Genomic DNA, 19283 nt, shown 5'->3' with positions numbered 1-19283 from the left:
GATGCCAGCAAGCAGCAGTGGTACCACCTTCAGTGGCTGATGCTGTCTGGATGTCCCACCCCATGCCAGAATGACCCAACCCAGTACCTCCGCAGGAGACGTTTGGAACAGAAGCTGGAGAGAGTGTTGTGGACACTGGCACAGGAATCACTGAACACTGAAGAGGAAGAAACAGACAGTGACATATTCCTATCACATCTAAAAGCCAGGACCTTAAGACTGAGGAGAAATGAAAACTCACAAGAGGATTCAACTAGTTCTACGTCATTCAAGACCAGCCACCTCCAGACTCAGCAGAATCAGGGACCAATCAGGGATGGATTGAGAATTGGAGCTCAGGCACATGAAGCTCAGGGAGGTAGGCGGAGGGCAGGCTCTCAGTCCCTGGGCTGAGGCGTCGTTTCCATTGTTCCCTCATTTTGTTGCCAAGAATGAGTCTCTTACTAAAAACTCTAATATGTGCAACTTACACTTGAAACCATTTTCCAATGTGTTTAAAATCTTCCAAATGAAGAGGTTCAGTGAATTTTGAAACTTCATATAAAATGCACCTTCCCGTTAATCTGTAAGAACTGACTGACATCAGGGAAGATGCAAATTTAACAAAGTTAAATAAAACCTTCTGTAGAATTAGTGGGAATGGTTAAAAATGAAATATAATTGCACCAATGATTTCTTTCTTCCACTTGGATCTACAGACCTTTATGAAGTAACTTTTTCACCCACAATAGTCATTACAACTAAGCACTGAAATAAACGAAACCACAATACCCAGTTAGCCCAAGGTTTAAAAGCATATTTAATCTCAATACAAATAGTATCCATAATTTTCTAGGGCATTTTGCACCAATTAAATTTTCCAGTGTTTTCATATTGCCAGTCTTTAAATTTTCTAATTTTGTGAATATTTTATTACATACAAATAGTCATATAAATAATAAATATTCTGTAAACTATCAATATGGTAACAGTGTAAAACTCACAAACATCTTATTGATGGAGAGGAATCGTTACAGACGTTTGTGGAGCACTGTCCCAGGTTGCACACAGCGACCAGCACAGTCCGCCCTATGAGTGAAGAGACATGAGGTCGGGAGCCATGAGAGACTTTCAGACCAAGGGCTTTTGGGAGACAGACGTTAAGAGCAAGCATTGACTTGGTTTCTATAAATACTGCTTTTTAAAAATGACCTTAATAATTTTGTAAGCATAATTTCTTTGTAAAATAATTATATGAAAAGCACAAAGTAAAAGGTTTAAAGTCTCCTCATAGAAAAGGTTTTTCTATTTAGTTTAAGTAAAGAAAAATTTAGTTGTTAATTTTAATTGTTTTCTAAGAAGTGATGACTATTTTTATTTACATTATTTTTTAGGCCTGTGGTCACACAAAGTGTAAAGTGCTCTAGAATATATATTTTAAAAGGTATTAACTAAATGTGCTACTTCTGCACCCCTACTTAATAAAATACACTTGAAGAGTAGGTATTTCCAAGGTGGAAACAAAATTTCAAATGCTTAATCCAGTTTGTTACAGTCATCTACTGTCACAGGCAGACTAAAGGACACTGTCACTTATTAGAATGCCTTGCCCTTGCTAGGGAGTTTACTCAATTTAACCATGATACGTTTATTACTGAAATGTTCATCCTGGTTTTAAAAAATGCTACAAATTGTCTTAATACTATTCACAGTTTTCTTCTGTAGTTACCATTAGGTAATTATTTTTCCATTTGGAAGATAATTGACTGTTGGTCAGAAAAAAATGTGCACAGAATTTATGTGCACCCTGATTTCCCCACTATTTCAAACACAATATTTATGGCATAATTTCCAATACCTAATATTTATTATATAAACTTCATAATCACCTCCAATTCAATATCATTGGAATTTGAAGACTGGGATTATAAAAAAGTATATGATCATAAGTCAGTTAATCTACACTTTCTGCTGATTTACCATCCTTCTTAAAATGCAACTGTTGGTGGCGGCAAGAACGGCACCAGGTTTAGGCTGTGGAGTCAGACCAGACCTCTGTTCAGCAACCTCGGTACTTGAGTTCTGGCTAGGAAAGAATTCAGAGCCAAGACTCAAACTATAGGAGAAAGTTTATTTAGAAAGTCACAGAGGTAGAAGTGAGCTGTAGAAGGAATGGGCTCGGGAAACAAGTTATAGAGGCAAAAGAAGGGCCCTTGCAGGTTAAGAGACAAAGACAGGTAAAGATAACATGCCTGAGGGGACGAAGAGGGAGATCTGTTAGCTGCTAATTTTTAAAAGGAATTTTTCCAGCATAAAAGCTCTTTCTAAAATACTGAGTTTATAGCATTAACAAAATATATAAAAAATTGGTATACCTTGAAAAGTAAAGAAAAAAATGTTTTCATTGCTTAATAATTCCACACTCAAAAAATTCAAAGAAAAAATGAATAGGAACTGAAGAGGTTATTTCTTATGATTAGCAAGTATGTATTTCACACAACTCCCTAATGAGAATCCAAGAAAAATATTCATGTTCTTCTAATGTGAATATTTCCAAATGCAGTTTCTAGCTGCCTTGAGCACACGCCATTCTTTTGTTGCTATGTGTCTGCAAATCTTTTCCAGAGTCTCTGCTGTGTGTGACATTCTGTTAAATTAGTTGTCAGCATATTTCCTTTTACCTTCATTGCAATGACCTTACTTTTTCTAAGAAGATTTCATACAATCAACCTGTTCAATTAAAATTTTAAAAAGCTGTTCTCAAAACCTACTGCAAAGCAACAGAAACCTATTGAACTAAATCTCAGGGGAAAAACATTTCTGAAGAGAGATGAGGACAATTATAGTCATTTCACAATAATTTATTAATTTAAATCCAGAATACAGTAATGTCTTGTTAGAACTTATAAGTACAGGTAAAAACAAAAAGGACAACCTCTGAGAATTTAAACATTTTTATGTGTGTATATATCTATACCTCAATGTGTACAAAGATATGTAAACATATTCCACACATGCGACAGATTCCCAATAAGTAGTTCCCTTAATTTGGTATGTTTGATCAACCCACACTTGTCACCTGTGCTGTGAATTTGGGAAAATAGTATAGCATGTAGGTACACTGTTTTCAAGAGAGCACATTTATTATAAGCTCTTCCCATTGGAAAAAAAAAAACACAAACAAAAAACAAATGAAGCTAGTTCTTATAGTAAATGCAGAATACCTTATTATAATACATTCAGAACTAGATTAGCTTTTGAAATATGGGCTCTGCATTGTAAACTGAAATAAAACATTTCATCCACATTTATCTTTGGGGGAAAAAGTTCTGATTGGGAAAAAGGCTTTTAAAGGCTGGCAAAACTCATGAGAAGGGCCCTAAGGCTTCTTGGAAACCAAATTGTTCTTAAAAATTAACTTTGACAAGTTAAGTGCAAATGAATCAGAAACACATGGATTAGATTTTCCTTAAAATACACAAGGGTTGCCCTACCCAGTTTTGCTCAGTGGATAGAGCATTGGCCTGCAGACTGAAGGGTCCGGGGTTCAATTCCAGTCAAGGGCACATGCCCAGGTGCAGGCTCGATCCTATGTGGGACATGCAGGAGGCAGCCAATCAATGATTCTCTCTCATCACTGATTCTCTCTTATCTCTCTCTTCCTCTCTCTTCTTCTCTGAAATCAATAAAGAATATATTTTTTAAAAATACACAAGGGTTTAAAAATTAGAGAAAATATGCTTGATAAAATATGTTTGAAAAATGTTACTTAAATATATTTCAAGATGTTTGAAAAAATAGCTTAAGGTATTTTGCAAATACCAAATGAAGCTTGAGTCACCCAAGTCTAATTTCATAATAATCACTTATAGTTTAGGATTTATGTTATGGAATACAGGAGTCATCCCATGATTAGTTTTTTTTTAAGAAGGTAATTTAAGATGTGCTAATCGAAAGCATTTTCACACTGTAAACTATACTCGGCTCAGGGGTAGTGCACCAAATACAGACATTGAACCCAGAGCTAAGAATAATACTGGGGCTGCTCTCCTAGTAACTGACGGTGACAATATGCCCAGCTCTGGACCGTCACCAGTGTGCAGAGACTGTAAGGGAGCTCACTAGTAAAAAACTTAGAGCTTTATGTCACTTAAGTTGGTGGTGGAAACTCTCAGAATGATTGGCTCATTTCATAAAGCCTGCCATGGAAATTAGTAGGTGTGTATTTACACTCAAACACAGCAAATGGCAGCAATATTCCCAACTTCATTTTAATCTCACAAGGAGCACTTTCCCCCTATATTTATAAGCATAAATACTGTAACCAGATATATTATAGTCATCTGCTAAAAGATTCCTGTTTTTTTTTTGTTGTTGTTTTTTTTTTAAAAAAAGCATTTCAGGAAAAGGAAGGTAAAGAGTGATTAATAACCTCCAAAAAATGAGTGAGTATAACATAATCATTTCAAAAATCGAGTACTTTTGCACTTAACATTGTTGAAAGTAATGCTGGAATACAAAGGAATGGGCTCTGGAATGAAACTGACCTAGGTTCCATTCCTTCTTCCACTTCTTAAGAGTCAAATTACAAGAGCAAGTCACTCTATAAGTCTTAGTTTCCTCCTCTGCAAAAGCAAACAATAGTAAATAGGTCTTGGAGCTAACATATGGATTTAATAAAAGTATCTAGCCCAAAGCAAACATTATAAATGTTAGTTCCAATCCTATGATGTCAATTTATTTATTTAAAATATTTATTTTTATTTATTTCAGAGAGGAAGGGAGAGGGAGAGATAGAAATATCAATGATAACAAACATTGATTGGCTGCCTCCTGCACGCAACCCTACTGGGGATCGAGCCCACAACCCGGGCATGTGCCCTTGACTGGAATCAAACCTGGACCCTTCAGTATGCAGGCCAATGCTCTATCCACTAAGCCAAACAAGCTAGGGCCTATGATGTCAATTTATCTTATAGTAGAGGCCCAGTGCATGAAATTCATGCAATTGGGGGGGGGTGGTCCCTCAGCCTGGCCTGCACCCTCTTGCAGCCTGGGACCCCTCACTCCTTACTGCCCACCTATTCGTTGCTCCTTAACACTCGGCTTGCTGCTCCTTAGCACTGGGAGAGGAGCCACCACCACTGTGCTCGCTAGCCGTGAGCCTGCCCCCTGTGGGAGCGCACTGACCACCAGGGGGCAGCTCCTGAATTGAACATCTGACCCCTGGTGGTCAGTGTAAGTCATAACGACTGGTCGTTCTATTTGTTCCACCGTAAGGGTCACTTAGGCTTTTATTATATAGATTTCCTATTCTGAACTATCATCAACTAAGATAAATAATCTGTATCATGTTTCAGAGGCTTAAAGCTCCTTAACAAGCATTTTGCTGCCTGGCTCACTTTCCTTACTCCTTATCTGCAGCATTCTTCAAGATCAGAAATAGATGTATAAGTCCTGTAGCCCAGTTCAGAATGTGATCTTGAACACATGCCTTAAAACCTTCCTGGGTTCAGTTCCTTCACCTATGAGATGAGGGGACTGAACCAAGTTATTTGCTCTCAATGTCAGGTCTCAATGTACTGAACCTCTCAAAACTTACATGAAAGATCCTGAGAGGATCTTAGAAGATTAAAATTAGGGAAGAGTTGACCATCACCCTTTTCTGATCATAAAGAAACCAGGAAGCAGGTACTGAACATGTGTGCTCCTTGATCTCCTTTCTCGCTTGTCCTGGTATTGTGGGCATGATGGCTGTGAACAAGAGGCTGCGAGATCCCAGGTGAATCCCCGAGTCCGTCTGGACCAGGTGCAGCTGATGCTGGCCAGGCAAAGCTCTTATCTCACAGTTTCCAACTAAATACCTGGATTCTCTGGGCAAATACTCAACACTCAAGTATGCTCTGCCGCAGGAGCCAGGGACCATGTCACAGTACTAAGAAGCACTGACCATATGCTCTGGAGAAAGGAGAAAGGACTAAAGGAAGAGTGGGAAGGTTTCCTTTTTTGTCCCTAATTAATTTTGTACCTAATTCTTTTCCTTTATACCTTAAAAAGATCAAGTCTTCATTAATGGTCACGGCAAGGAGAAAAAAAAAAAAAGGTAGGGCCATGAAATTGCTGCTAGGTCCCTTCCAGCAATCCTATCTAATAAAAGAGAAACATGGTAATTGGTGTACGACCGCTACCCTTCCCATTGGCTAATCAGGGCAATATGCAAATTAACTGTCAGCCAAGATGGCGGCCAGCAGCCAGGCAGCTTGAAACTAACATGAGGCTTGCTTGCTTCAGTGACGGAGGCTCCAACTTCCCCGCCTGCCACTGCAGGCCTCTGAGCTGCAAGCAACTATGTAACAAACATAGAAGCTAAACAAAACCCCAGAAACCTGCCGGGCTTCAGCCAGCAGGATCGCAACATTGTAAGCAAAGGCCAGAAACCTACTTTCAGCAGCGGAGGCCTAAGAGCTGGAGCCAAGCCTCAAAGCTAAAGCTGGCCCAGAATAAAAAAAAGAAAAAAGAAAAAAAGGAGCGGTTGGGAGCTTCAGTCACCCCCATGCTGAAAACAGCCCTCAGCCCCTTACCCAGACTGGCCAGGCACCCCAGTGGGGACCCCCACCCTGAAGGGTGTGTGACCAGCTGCAAACAGCCATCAGCCCCTCACCCAGGCTGGCCAGGCACCCCAGTGGGGACCCCCACCCTGATCCAGGACACCCTTCAGGGCAAACCAGCCGGCCCCACCTATGCACCAGGCCTCTACCCTATATAGTAAAAGGGTAATATGCCTCCCAGCACCGGGATCAGCGGAGCCACGAGGCCTCCTGGCACCGGGATCAGCGTGACAGGTGGCAGCGCCCAAGCCCCCTGATCGCCCTGCGGCTCTGTGTGTGACAGGGTGCGGCGCCCCAACCCCCTGATCGGCCCTGCTCTGTGTGTGACAGGGTGTGGCGCCCCAACCCCCCCCCACACACACACACAGGCCCTGCTCTGTGTGTGATGAGATAGAGCCATAACCTCCCCATCGGCCCTGCCCTGAGTGTGAGAGTGGCGGCACCCCAACCCCCTGATTGGCCCTGCTCTGTGCATGACAGGGGGTGGTGCTGCAACCTCCCCATCGACCCTGCCTTGAGTGTGACAGGGGATGGTGCCCCAACCCCCCAATCGGCCCTACCCTGAGCATGACTGAGGGTAGAATCACAACCTCCCGATTGCCCTGCTCTGTGTATAACAGGGGGTGGCGCCCCAACTCCCCAATCGGCCCTGCTCTGAGCCCGACCAGGGGCTGCACCTAGGGTTTAGGCCTGCCCTCTGCCACCCAGGAGCAGGCCTAAACCAGCAGGTCGTTATCTCCCAAGGGGTCCCAGACTGTGAGAGGGCACAGGCCGGGCTGAGGGGCCCCCCTACCCCCCGAGTGCACAAAGTTTTGTGCACCGGGTCTCTAGTAAATATTATAAAACTACATGACAACATGTTTATGCATAAATCTCTACTCCATACTTGGTCTACCTGCAATACTTCTGGAAACTAAAAATAAAGCTAACAAGGTCATAGATAGCCTAGAGAAATGATACAAAGCACCAATGCTCAAACAATAAAGCACCATACCACTCCTCATCCCCAAACAGTTGTACTCCTAATTCACTCATAATTCTAACAACTATTTTCACGAAGTTCACTGAAGACCGGAGGTAGGAAACTGGAAGAGAAATAAAGGTCAACAGCCTGGAAACAGAAGAGTAAACATACTACAAAAGCAAACACCAAAACTCAAAGACCATTTAGTGACAGACAGAAAAGCCCTGCTACCCTCCACTAGCTGCTGAGAGTGGCATATCATGGGGGTTACTCTCAATCAGAAAGAAAGGGTTAAGTTCAAATTGTCTATTTTACAAGTCAGGGGGAAAGTATGCTACATTTTAGCAGGGTTTCAATAAAAAACAATTAAAAATAGATAAGGAAATGAAAAGATGCTCAACATCAGATCATTAGAGAACTGGAACTTAAAATGGCAATGAGATGCCACTGCACATCTAGCAGAACGGAACATCAGAACACCAACAGCACCCAATGCTGGGGAGGATGTGGAGCAGCAGGAACTCTCACTCATTGCTGCTGGGAATGGAAAAGGTGCAGCCACTTTGGAAGACAGTGTGGCATTTTCTTATAAAATTGTACATACTCTTACCATACATCCAGCAACTGCAATCCTGGGTATTTACTGAAATGAACAGGTCTACACAAAAACCTGCACATGAATGTAGTAGTTTTATTCCTGATTGCTAAAACTTGAAGGCAACCAAGATGGCCTTCGGTAGGTGAACAAATCAACAAACTGGCACACCCTTATGATGGAATATTTTCCATGGTAAGAAGTGGACTATCAAGCTGCAAAAAGACGTGAAAGAACCTAAAATGCATATTGCCAAGTGAAAGAAGGCAGAATATAGAGACAGTAAGTAAAGGTCAGTGGTTGTCTGAGGTTAGGGGGAGGGAGGAAATGAACAGGGAGCAGAGGATTTTAGGCAGTGAAACTGTTCTGTGCGATACTGTAATGGTGGACACACAGCACTGTGCTTTGGTCAAAGCCCACTAAGCTGTACAACTCAGAGTGAACCTTAATGTGAACTATGAACTTTAGTAATAATCATGTATCAATATGGTACATTTGTACCAAAACGGGAATTTGTAATAAAAAGAGAAACTGGAGGGGTGGAGGGAGAAAATATTTGAGGACTCTACTCACTGTTGAATTTTTCTGTAAATCTAAAACTGCTCAAAAAAGTCTGTGAATTTAAAAAAACAATTTGGGGGACTCACAAGATCAGACAGAGTCACCTGGAAAATTCACCATATGGACATCCAGTTTGCAATGGTTTTACACAAATAACACAAGTGTATTTATTAAATCAGTTAGAATAGTTGAAAAAGCACTCATCTTACCTGCATTGACCTTAAAATTATTCGTATAATCTATGGCAAACATAAAATGTCAGATTTATAATATGTGATTTTATAAGAATTAATATTTGGGGAAAGTCATTGCTTACTAGGGAGGGATTTATTACTCCCACTGGTGATAGTTAAGTGGGCCAGTGATTGTATATCAAATATGAACCACAAAGAAAACAACAACAAGCAACACTCTATAAATTTATTAACAAATTACAACCTGTGAACAAACACAACTAAGCTCACAAAACTAGCAAAATAGCAGCACAACATGTAAGGAAAATCACATATAATAAATACAATTCAGAAACATCCTTTTCTTTAAATTAAGTTCAAAATACTGAGAGACAAACACTGAAACAAAAATCTCAGAAAAACAATTACAAATCATCATAACACGTAGTGAAGTGATCTTGCTGGACACTGCCCATACCATGAGCACTGAAGGCAACTCTGTTGCTGAACATGTGTGTCCTTCCCCATGTGTGTTCATGAAGTACTTGGGTTCTTAGAGTTAGGTTCCCAGACTTTTAATGTTGCACGTTAGCTTGTACTTATGAAGTTATGAGAAACTAGAGGATGTGTGATGAAGCTGGCCATAACAAAGATGGGAAGAATAATTCAGACATTTCACAGAAGTTTAATTTGGAATATGTGGCTTTGCCAAAGAAAGAAAGACAAATATTTTAAATAACAGTTTCAGGGAGGAGGAGGAGGAGGAGGAGGAGGAGGAGGAGGAGGAGGAGGAGGAGGAGGAGGAGGAGGAGGGAGGAGGAGGGGGGAGGAGGAGGGGGAGGAGGAGGGGGGAGGAGGAAGAGAGGAGGAGGAGGAGGAGGAGGAGGGGGAGGAGGGGGAAGGAGGAGAGGAGGAGGAGGAGGAGGAGGGGGGAGGAGGAGGGAGGAGGAGGAGGGGGAGGAGGAGAGGAGGAGGAGGAGGAGGGGGAGGAGGAGAGGAGGAGGAGGAGGAGGAGGAGGAGGAGGAGGAGGAGGAGAAGAAGAAGAAGGAGGAGAAGAAGAAGAAGAAGAGTAATGGGAGAGGGCAAGAGGAATGAACTGAATTTAAATAATTTCCCTTCCTTCCCACCTAAAACCAAGTAAGCCTGTTTAACTGAGGTAAACTCTGGAAATAACATGTGCAAAGACTCAGGTTTTCCAACAGACGTTGTAAAACAAAAGTGCATTTTATAGTTTTGAACATAAAATCAAATGAGAACCCTTTTATTGGAGGAAAACCTCTATTAATTTCCTATATGCTGTGCCAAATTTCCAAATGAACAAAAACCTATACACTGCTGGTGACAGAACAGTATCCAGGTTATTTATATACATATATAAAATAAGGTCAATTAATGAGAAAGGTAAAATAAAATTAATAAATTTTATGACATTACCTTAATATTTTTTGTTTTATTAGTGAGTCACCTGGAAATTTAGAAATGTTTAAAGAATTGTCCAAAACCTAAAAACCTAATAAAAATTCAAAGAATTATTGTTAATTTGTGAATGTTTAAAAACATCTATTATCTTAGGAATTTTATATTTTAAATATTTGTACAGTTTCCACATTAAGAAATAATATTAAAAGCAAATGTCCCAACAATTAAATAAGTACGAAAAATCTAATTAAAAGTATAAATAAGTAAATATAGTCATTATGACAGAGTTTTTAGCTTTTTCTGAAAAAATAATTAGTGGAGATGAGAATAAAACATGTGGAGTTGACTTTTATCTCCTAACACCCCCTCCAACTGTAATTCCTAGTTCTTTGCTATTGTGACAGATTCTGAGATTTACATAAATATTATGTACATCACAAATTAAGTGGTATGCAAAAAATATTACACAATCAAAAAGTTAAGGAACAAAAGATACAAAAATATTAAAATAATTACTATTGTCTTCTCATACAAGTTATTGTAGCCATTTCTTGGAAATGGCCAGCAAATATCCTTAATGCTTTATGCCTGTCATACAGGATATATCCTAAGGTATTTATCATCAATAAGATCAAAGAGAGAGTGGAAATCTACTATTACACAAAAAAGACTCAATAATCAAGACAATACTGAAGGAGCCAGTGCCCGCACAATAAGAAATACCTGCCTAAGTCCTTTACTGCATCTCAAGTTAGGGTTGAGGGGGAGTGAAACATAACCATGTCAACTGGTTCTTGTTTTGACTCACTATGAACTCAACAGTGTACACAGAAACTTCCTAGGAAGAAAGTCAAACAAGCTCTAGCTGCTCCAAACTTAAAGATTATCAATAATTTCATATCCAGCAGTCAGGCTAGATGTAGCAAAGTGGAAGAGTGACAATTACATTGTGCATTTGATCTGTACACACATTTTTCCTGAGGTATCTGTATGTTTGTTCATAGTAGATTCACCAGACACTTGCCTGTTCACTTTTTGAGTAATTAGTGATTTTAGCCTACTCTTTTTTTAAATCCTCACCCAAAAATATGGTTGTTGTTTTTTTAAAATTGATTTTAGAGATAGAGGAGGTGGGGAAGAGAGAGGGAAAGGGAAAGAGAGAAACATCGATGTGAGAAAGAAAAATCAATCAGTTGTCCCCAAAATGAGCCTTGATCAGGCATCATACCTGCAATCAGATATGTGCCTTGACCAGGAATCCAATCTGCAACATTTTTGGTGTACAGAACAAGGCTCCAACCAACTGAGCCACCCGGCCAGTGCCAGCCTATATTTTTTACAGTCAAATATTGCAGCATAAAACTGCAATCTCGGGAGCTCAGAAAAAGCCCTTAGTTATGCAGCTAGACCACATGTGTGTCCTCTACCAAGCGGTCCTGGTATTTCTAGAGACGGATTCCACTCCCAGGTGGGTCTGGTTACTCTGCAATGCCTATAATGCCACTGACCAGAAGATGAAGTCTGTGATGTCATTACCTATTGTTTACTTGCATTACTAGAAGGTTTCAGTCTACATTAAAGAGCTACTTGTTTGGTGTATTTCATCAATATTAATTTCTTCAAAAAATGAAAAAATTATGAGAGCAAATGTTTACAAACAACACATAACATGTTTATGTGTCTACCATAGTTACATGTGTGCATGTTTACAATAAACATGTAGCTTAGGAAATGACAAAAATGATTAATAAATATAGCCAGATCTATAAATTATATTGTTCTAATAAATGGATATCAGTTCTAACTTTAAAACAGATTTAAAGAGAGAAAAAGAGAAAATATTTTACTTATTATCTTTCCAAAGTACACCCAGACAACTGTGCCTCTCCATTTATGATGTGAATTAGTTTCATCAGTTGGAGCCAAAAACTACACTGCGTAGTTATGGAAAGTGCCCAATCCAATCTATGCGGCCTGGTCCAGCAATGTAAGCACAGAGCCCCTAACCAGGCTCTTGTACACAGTAAGCACCCAGAGCAAGTCTGCGGAACGCAACAACTACCTGAACAGTTGTCTGCAAGGCAGAACCGCTGAACTGAGTCCTAACAAGGTAGGGTTGCAAAACCCAAAATACTCATGCTTTTGGATGAATTAGAGGAATCAAACCTTTCTGATTTGATAACACAGCAAAACACACAATGCTCTCATTCTGAGTAAGGCAACACTCTGGCAATAAAGATGGTGTACACACGATGTACTGCCAAGGCTAGATAGAACACCTGCGGGGTTTCCTCAGGGTGGTTCAAGGGGTTGAAAATATACAGAGTATTCACCACCCACTGATGGAGCAAAACGAGAAACAAAGGAAATAACAAAGCATACCTGATTCACTTAACTTGGAAAAGGTTAAGTTTCCGGGAAGCCTGAGTTTCCAAACACGGATTAACTAACAATTTTTTTAAATCACAATCACCATATCATTACCCATGAAGAATTTTTAAAAAAATGAAATGCATGCCAAGACAAGTAACACAAAACCTAGAAAATGCTGCAACTAATCCACTAAAGTATACAAACAAGTTCTAGCAATCAAAACAATAATGTTTTAATGACTGCCCCTAGGATATCAGGAAAAAAATGTTACTGGATGGCAATAGTTTGCAAGATCTTAATGGGATTATTTCTTTAATCAAAAATGAAAGAAACATGTCCCAAATTAAATTACAGAACAAACTCCAGAAAAAGAACTAAACAAAATGGGGACTAGCAATCTACTAGATGCAGAGTTCAAAACACTGGTTTTAAGGATGCTCAATGAACTTAGGGGAAAGTAGATAAACTTAGTGAGAAATTCAATAGCATACAAAAGGACATAGAAACCATAATAAAGAACCAGTCAGAAATCAAGGATACACTAACTGAAATAAAGAATAATTTATAGGGATTCAACAGTAGAGTAGAGGATTCTGAGAATCAAATCAACAATTTGGAATATAAGGAAGCAAAAAAAAAAACACATCCAATCATAATAACAAAAAGAAAAAAGATTCCAAAAATATGTGGATAGTGTAAAGAGCCTTTAGGACAACTTCAAGCATACCAACACTCACATCATGGGGTGCTAGAGGGAAAGAGAGAGAGAAAGAAATTGAAAACCTATTAATGACAGAAAACTTTTCTAACCTGGTGAAGGAAATAGACTTACAAGTCCAGGAAGCACAGAGAGAGTTCCAAGCAAGATGAATCCAAAGAGACCCACACCAAGACAACATCAAAATTAAAATTTCAAAGGATAAAGACAAAGAGAGAACTGAAAAGCAGCAAGAGAAAAACAGTTAGTTATCTACAAGGGAGCTCCCATAAGACTGTCAACTGATTTATCAACAGAAACGTTTCAGGCCAAAAGGGAGTGGTAAGAAATATTCAAATTGATAAAAAGCAAGGACCTAAAACCAAGAACACTCTACCTAGCAAAGCTGTCAATTAGAATTGAAGGACATATAAAGAGCTTCCCAAGAAAAAGCTAAAGAAGTTCACCACCACCAAACCAGTATTACATGAAATTTTAAAGGGTTTGAAGAAGAAGGAGAAAGAGAAAAAAACCAGAAATGTGAACAATAAAATGGCAATAAATACTTATCTATCAATAATCAAATCTAAAAAACAAAATAAACAAACAAGCAGAACAGAAACAGACTCACAGATACAGAAAACAAATTGATGGTCACCAAATGGGAAGGGGGTTAAGGGATGGGTGAGAAAGGTGAAGGGATTAAGAATACAGATTGGTAATTACAGAATAGTTATGTACAACATAGGGAATACAGTCAATAATATTCTAATTACTATGTATGGTGTCAGATGGGTACAAGATTTATCAGGATGATCACTTAGTAAGTTATATAATGTCTAATCACTGGAGTGTACACATGAAACTAGTATAATATTGCATGTCAACTGTAATTGAAAAATAAGAATGGTTTAAAATAAAATAAAAACTGGGCAGAAAAAAAGAATAAAAGGAAACTTCTCTCATCTCAATTTTTAAGATGAATGAATTCAATTAAAATAAAATCATGATTTTAAAATCTTAGAATCTTAACAGATTTATCATTTTAGCTCCTATAATCTATGCCTCAGAGGAAAGGGGGATAACTTACAGCATTATATGAACACTGGAGGTCAGTGTCAGACTTATCTGAAAATTAAATAGCTCTTAGTAGGGAAAAAAATTCAAGATACTAAGGTTTTTTTAAAGTGTCTAATGAGTTATATTATTTTCAATTTTAAACCAGTAGGTGCTCTCCAAAATTGAGAATTCAGGATATCAAACAAATACAAATCATAAAAGCTTGACTATCAAAGCATAGATTGCCCAATCAAAATAGGATAAATACAATTTTAAACCATTTTAATTTCAATTTTTAATGCCAGAAAACTCCCTCTACTGGTGACTAGATATACGCCATCTACTTTTTCTGGCCTCCTGTCTAATTCCTGCTAAACTGAATGAGCATGACAGGTTTTCATCTTAATCTTCTTACCATGTGTACAAGTTCTTAACCTTGACAAAGAACAATTTCAAATTTTTCAAATGAACATCATTCATTATACATGAGGTTATTTTATTAAGCTGTCTGGAAAATTATAGATTTTGTTTTGTTTGTTTTGCATTAACTCAAGAGTGGACTTGTTCAGAATACAGAAGTCAAATTCAATAAAAATCAAACAGTGTTGGAGCTGAAAAAAATAAGGGGGTTACCTGTTTGACCACATTGAAAGAAAAGTGAAGACTGCGAGGTCTAGAATGAAGAAGTACATCGTATCATAATATTCTTCCCATTCTTTCAATATGAAATATGAGTACTTTTTGTACCAGCAAAAAGTACTAAAGACCAGAGAAACAACCTGGCAAAATGACTCAAAAACCACAAAGCATTAGGATATTCTTGCCCAGAGCTCAACAAATGACTAAGTAGCTAATAGAAAAAATGGTGAGGAAAGGAAGGATAAAAGTTCAAACCATAGGATAGACTCCAACAGTAAGTAGCTGAATTCTAGAGGTTTAACTAGCAAATTCAATATCTAATCCAAAACTATCATTCTTAACAATAATGAATCTGACACAAACTCAGTTTTAATGTTGAAAGTGAACATATGTAGGTCCCTCATGTTTAGAGAAAAGAATAGAAAAACACACAAAAAAACCCAAAAGACGACTGCCCAGCTGGTGTGAATCAATGCTTGAGCATCAACCTAAAAACAGTTCTATTTTGTGAGCTACAAACAGGTCACAGTTCTATTCCTGGTCAGGGCACATGCCCAGGTTGCAGGCTCGATCCCCAGTAGGGGGTGTGCAGGTGGTAGGTGATCGATAATGTTTCTCTCTCATCAATATCTCTGTCTCTCTATCCCTCTCCCTTTCTCTCTCTCTAAAAATTGATGAAACCATATTTTTTAAGATGACAACAAATGCAAGTGAGGTACAGAGGTCCTTCTAAATCTTTTGTAAACAAGTTTCCACAATAGCACACCGATCCCTTTCCTCTGCCGCCCTGACACCCTGCTTTAGGGGTGCAATATTAATACATCAGGCTCTTTATGTAAGCATTTCTCATTTTTCAACATTTATACTCTATGGTTTTAGGTTATTTGCCTTTAAGTGAAAATCTCTCCAATGAAAAATTCCAAACCTATATGAAGAAATTTCTTCACATTTTATAAACAAAAATACCAGAAATGGAAGAGCCGATAGAAATTCAAGCAGATCCAAATTCAACCATCCATTTTTCATACTTCTCCAAGTCTGCAGCAGAGACAGACTTGGCAATTTTTTTAAGAGCCAATTCAAAGTCTCCTTTGGTAACAGGCATCTGAAGCTCCTCCTTAGAAAGTGCACGGATCTCTTCTGGACTTAAGCCATTGATGCGCCGTCTCATTGCCATTAAGGATGCATCCCTAAAAATGTACCAGAGTCAGTGAATACTTATTGTTGCAAATGTTACAAACAGTTTCAGCTGTAACAAATTTAAGGGAAAACATTCAAAAGATCATGTCATATGATTTTATGATGCTGTGTGGAATTTTCTACCTCAGAGACACCCTGGGAGTTCACGAAAGGTTAAAACAGAATGGAAAGGACTTAAACATAAAATGTATTGTTCATGAACCCTAAAAGTCCATATTGGACTTCGATAATACTGATTATTATTTTCCCCACTTGTTCCACAAAGACTACCAAAAAGTTTAGGATACTGAAGTAAAATTTTAAAATACCGAATTGTACACTTAGAAATGAGCATATGGCCAGTATTAGTATAATTCAAATCTATACCAGTTTGTTTATAATCTAATTAGAGGAGGTAAAGCCAGGAACCTCTCTCTCTAGAACATGAATGTATTTGCATATAGTGGATGTGGAATTCCCTACACAGAGAATTTGTAGGCAACTAAAAGAATAACAAATCTAACTTCTCCAGGTCCTATTTTCAGCTCCACTCTGAAGACTTGTAAATCACTATGAAGGTTTAGAGAAAATGGACAATTAGTGCTCATGAGAAAGCTATTAGGATACCAAGCCAACCAAAACTTCAGATTCTTATATACTTTACTACAGTGATAATATAAACTATTGTGAGTTTACTGTGTGCTACTAAACTTAGATGCACACAGGAAAAATACTGGTAGAAAAAGTCAGAAACATAGATGTGGTTTTAAAGAAAGGCCACTGATGTCAACAGTGGCCTTAGGCAAGTAAGAAAAGAAAAAAAAATCCTCTTTGTTGAGTGAGGTAGATTATCTAAAAATTATAATCTCACTAAATTGAAAGGAAAATTTTAATATATATGTATCTTTCACAGCTTAAACTGGTCAAGTTTATTCATCTGCAAATATTAAAATAATACCAACCAAAACGAAGAGTTGTTATTTTACATGTTGATACAGCTAGGCTCCAATTTAGGGCTAAATTAACCTTAGGATGTGCTAGACACAATAATTTCTTTTAAAAAATCACAGGATAGAAAAGGTGACCATAATTTTATGTAGTTATTCATCTAGCAATGAACAATGAAAGTATGTAGAGAGAAAAAAAAAAAACAAGAAAAATCGGGAGATCATTTCAAGAAAATGGGTGGCTGCTTTCATGTCAAGGGCTAATAACTATACTATCTTTGAGACCAGTCCTCCTGCCAAATATATAACTAATCTCTAAGGTCACAGATCATTTAAAAAATACCTGCAAACATTAGTTATATCAGCACCAGAATAGCCCTCTATCTTCTCCGCTATATCTTCCAGTTGAATATCAGGATCCAATTCAACCTCACGAAGATTGATCTTTAGAAGCTCAGTTCTTCCTTTTGCTGTTAGAAGATTTTTTGTTATTGTTAGATGTTTTTCTATATCATTTTGATGAGAAATCATGTATCAATGTTCAGGAGCAGAAACAGAGTCAGTAACTGAGCCTACAAGTATTATCAATTCTTTGCATGACTCCTGGAATTTAACTTCCTATGTGCTTTGGTTGAAATAACTAAAATTTGAAAAAAATGATACCTGCTATGAGAACAATGGGTCTGAGATCCTTTTATGTAAAATAAAAACATCAGTATTCAAGCACCAGAAATGCTTTCAGTAAAAACCAAAAAAGAAAAACATTTGGCCTAAGTTTTATGAAACTAGACTGCATGGAGTATAACTTCTATAAATTACTTTGCTCACTCTTTAGTATGATACAGGAAAAGAGTTCTGCAACTCTAGTCAATAGTTCTGTAAAAATCCAATTTTATTTTTCTGGGACGCAACAATTAGCACGAAATGCTTATTAAATGTTTCACTTGGAGAGCCAGCCCACAGACATTTGCTATGCCAGTATGATTAAAATGTCTAAACTCAAACAAATCAATTTAAACATTTTAAAAAACAACCATGCTTACAGTTTTATCATCTGTTGTAGTAGCAAATCTGCTTAATACAGCACAGTAAAATAATGCATAGTTGGATCTAACTCTTTATTATTTCCTGATATATAAAAATGAAATTTAATTTCCCCCCACTTTTACTTTGAAAATTTTAAATCTACAAGTAAAAAACTCAATGAACACCTACTTACCTTTCATCTAGATTCACCAATTGTCAACATACTGCCATTATCATTCCCTTCTCTTCTCCTCTCCTCCCTGCCCGTTTTAGAACTGAGAGCTAGCTGTAGGTATCACAACACTTCATCTTAAATTCTTCAGTACTTATCTCCTAAGGACAGAGTTATCCCTGCAATTATCACACTTATCAGGAGATTTTTTAACCCTCACCCAAGGATATGTTTCAAGAGAGGAACGAGAGAGGGAGGCGGAAAGGGAAGGAGAAAAAGAGAGAAACATCAATCGATTGCCTCCTGTACATGCCCCAACCAGGGATGGAACCCACAACCTAATTAAGTGCCCTGACCAGGAATCAAACCTGCCACCTTTTGGTGTACAGGATGACACTCCAACCAAATGAGCCACCTAGCCAGGATAATTGAGTATTTTAATCTATGTTTCTGTATCTGTGTAATAGTGTTCACACACACATACACACACACGTGCACACACAGAGCAAAGCAAAGAGCAACCACAGTGGAAAAAGAAGCAACCAAGTATTATCTGGGATTGTCAGAAAAAAAAAAGGAGGTGACTAGAAAAACCTTTATTTCTAGAATTCCTTAACCTTGGGAGCTCCCAATCCTTGGCCATTCCTAGCCAGTAAGCCCACCTTGCAGTTCACCAGGGCACACTGCAAGTGGTGTAGGGCCAAAGAACTCCTCACTCAGGTGGTCAGCAGGAGTGTGGGAAGAAAGACGGAAGGGGAGGAAGCTCCTGGGTCCCCTGCTACAGAATGCGCTGTGCTCCTGCTGGCCCCACAATGAACTCTGAATTTAACAGAGGAACTCATCTCACAGTGCCCCGCATGGAGCAGATGAGTGTTAGTGAACAAATATCGC

At 38.4% G+C, this 19283-nt stretch overlaps 1 protein-coding gene across 2 annotated transcripts in view; it reads right to left on the bottom strand.

The window, feature by feature from the left end:
- Nucleotides 1-777: 777 nt before the first annotated feature.
- Nucleotides 778-19283, bottom strand: part of KATNAL1 (katanin catalytic subunit A1 like 1) — a 117878-nt gene continuing 99372 nt past the window's right edge. The window contains exons 10-11 of one of the 2 annotated variants that reach the window (XM_081083604.1): nt 17538-17664; nt 14912-16258 (exon numbers count right to left, since the gene is read on the bottom strand). In XM_081083604.1, the coding sequence (XP_080939730.1) occupies nt 16060-16258; nt 17538-17664 (326 nt within the window). In that variant the 3' untranslated portion in view covers nt 14912-16059. Of the gene's footprint in view, nt 1069-14911; nt 16259-17537; nt 17665-19283 lie in introns of those variants that run through there. The other variant, XM_081083605.1, reaches the window with a different exon arrangement.

Source organism: Myotis nattereri (genome assembly GCF_964212035.1).
Source record: "Myotis nattereri genome assembly, chromosome: 2".
In the NCBI taxonomy this organism is placed as follows: Eukaryota; Metazoa; Chordata; class Mammalia; order Chiroptera; family Vespertilionidae; genus Myotis; species Myotis nattereri.
Note: the sequence above shows the minus strand (reverse complement) of the source record. Positions and strands in the feature narration are given on the sequence as shown.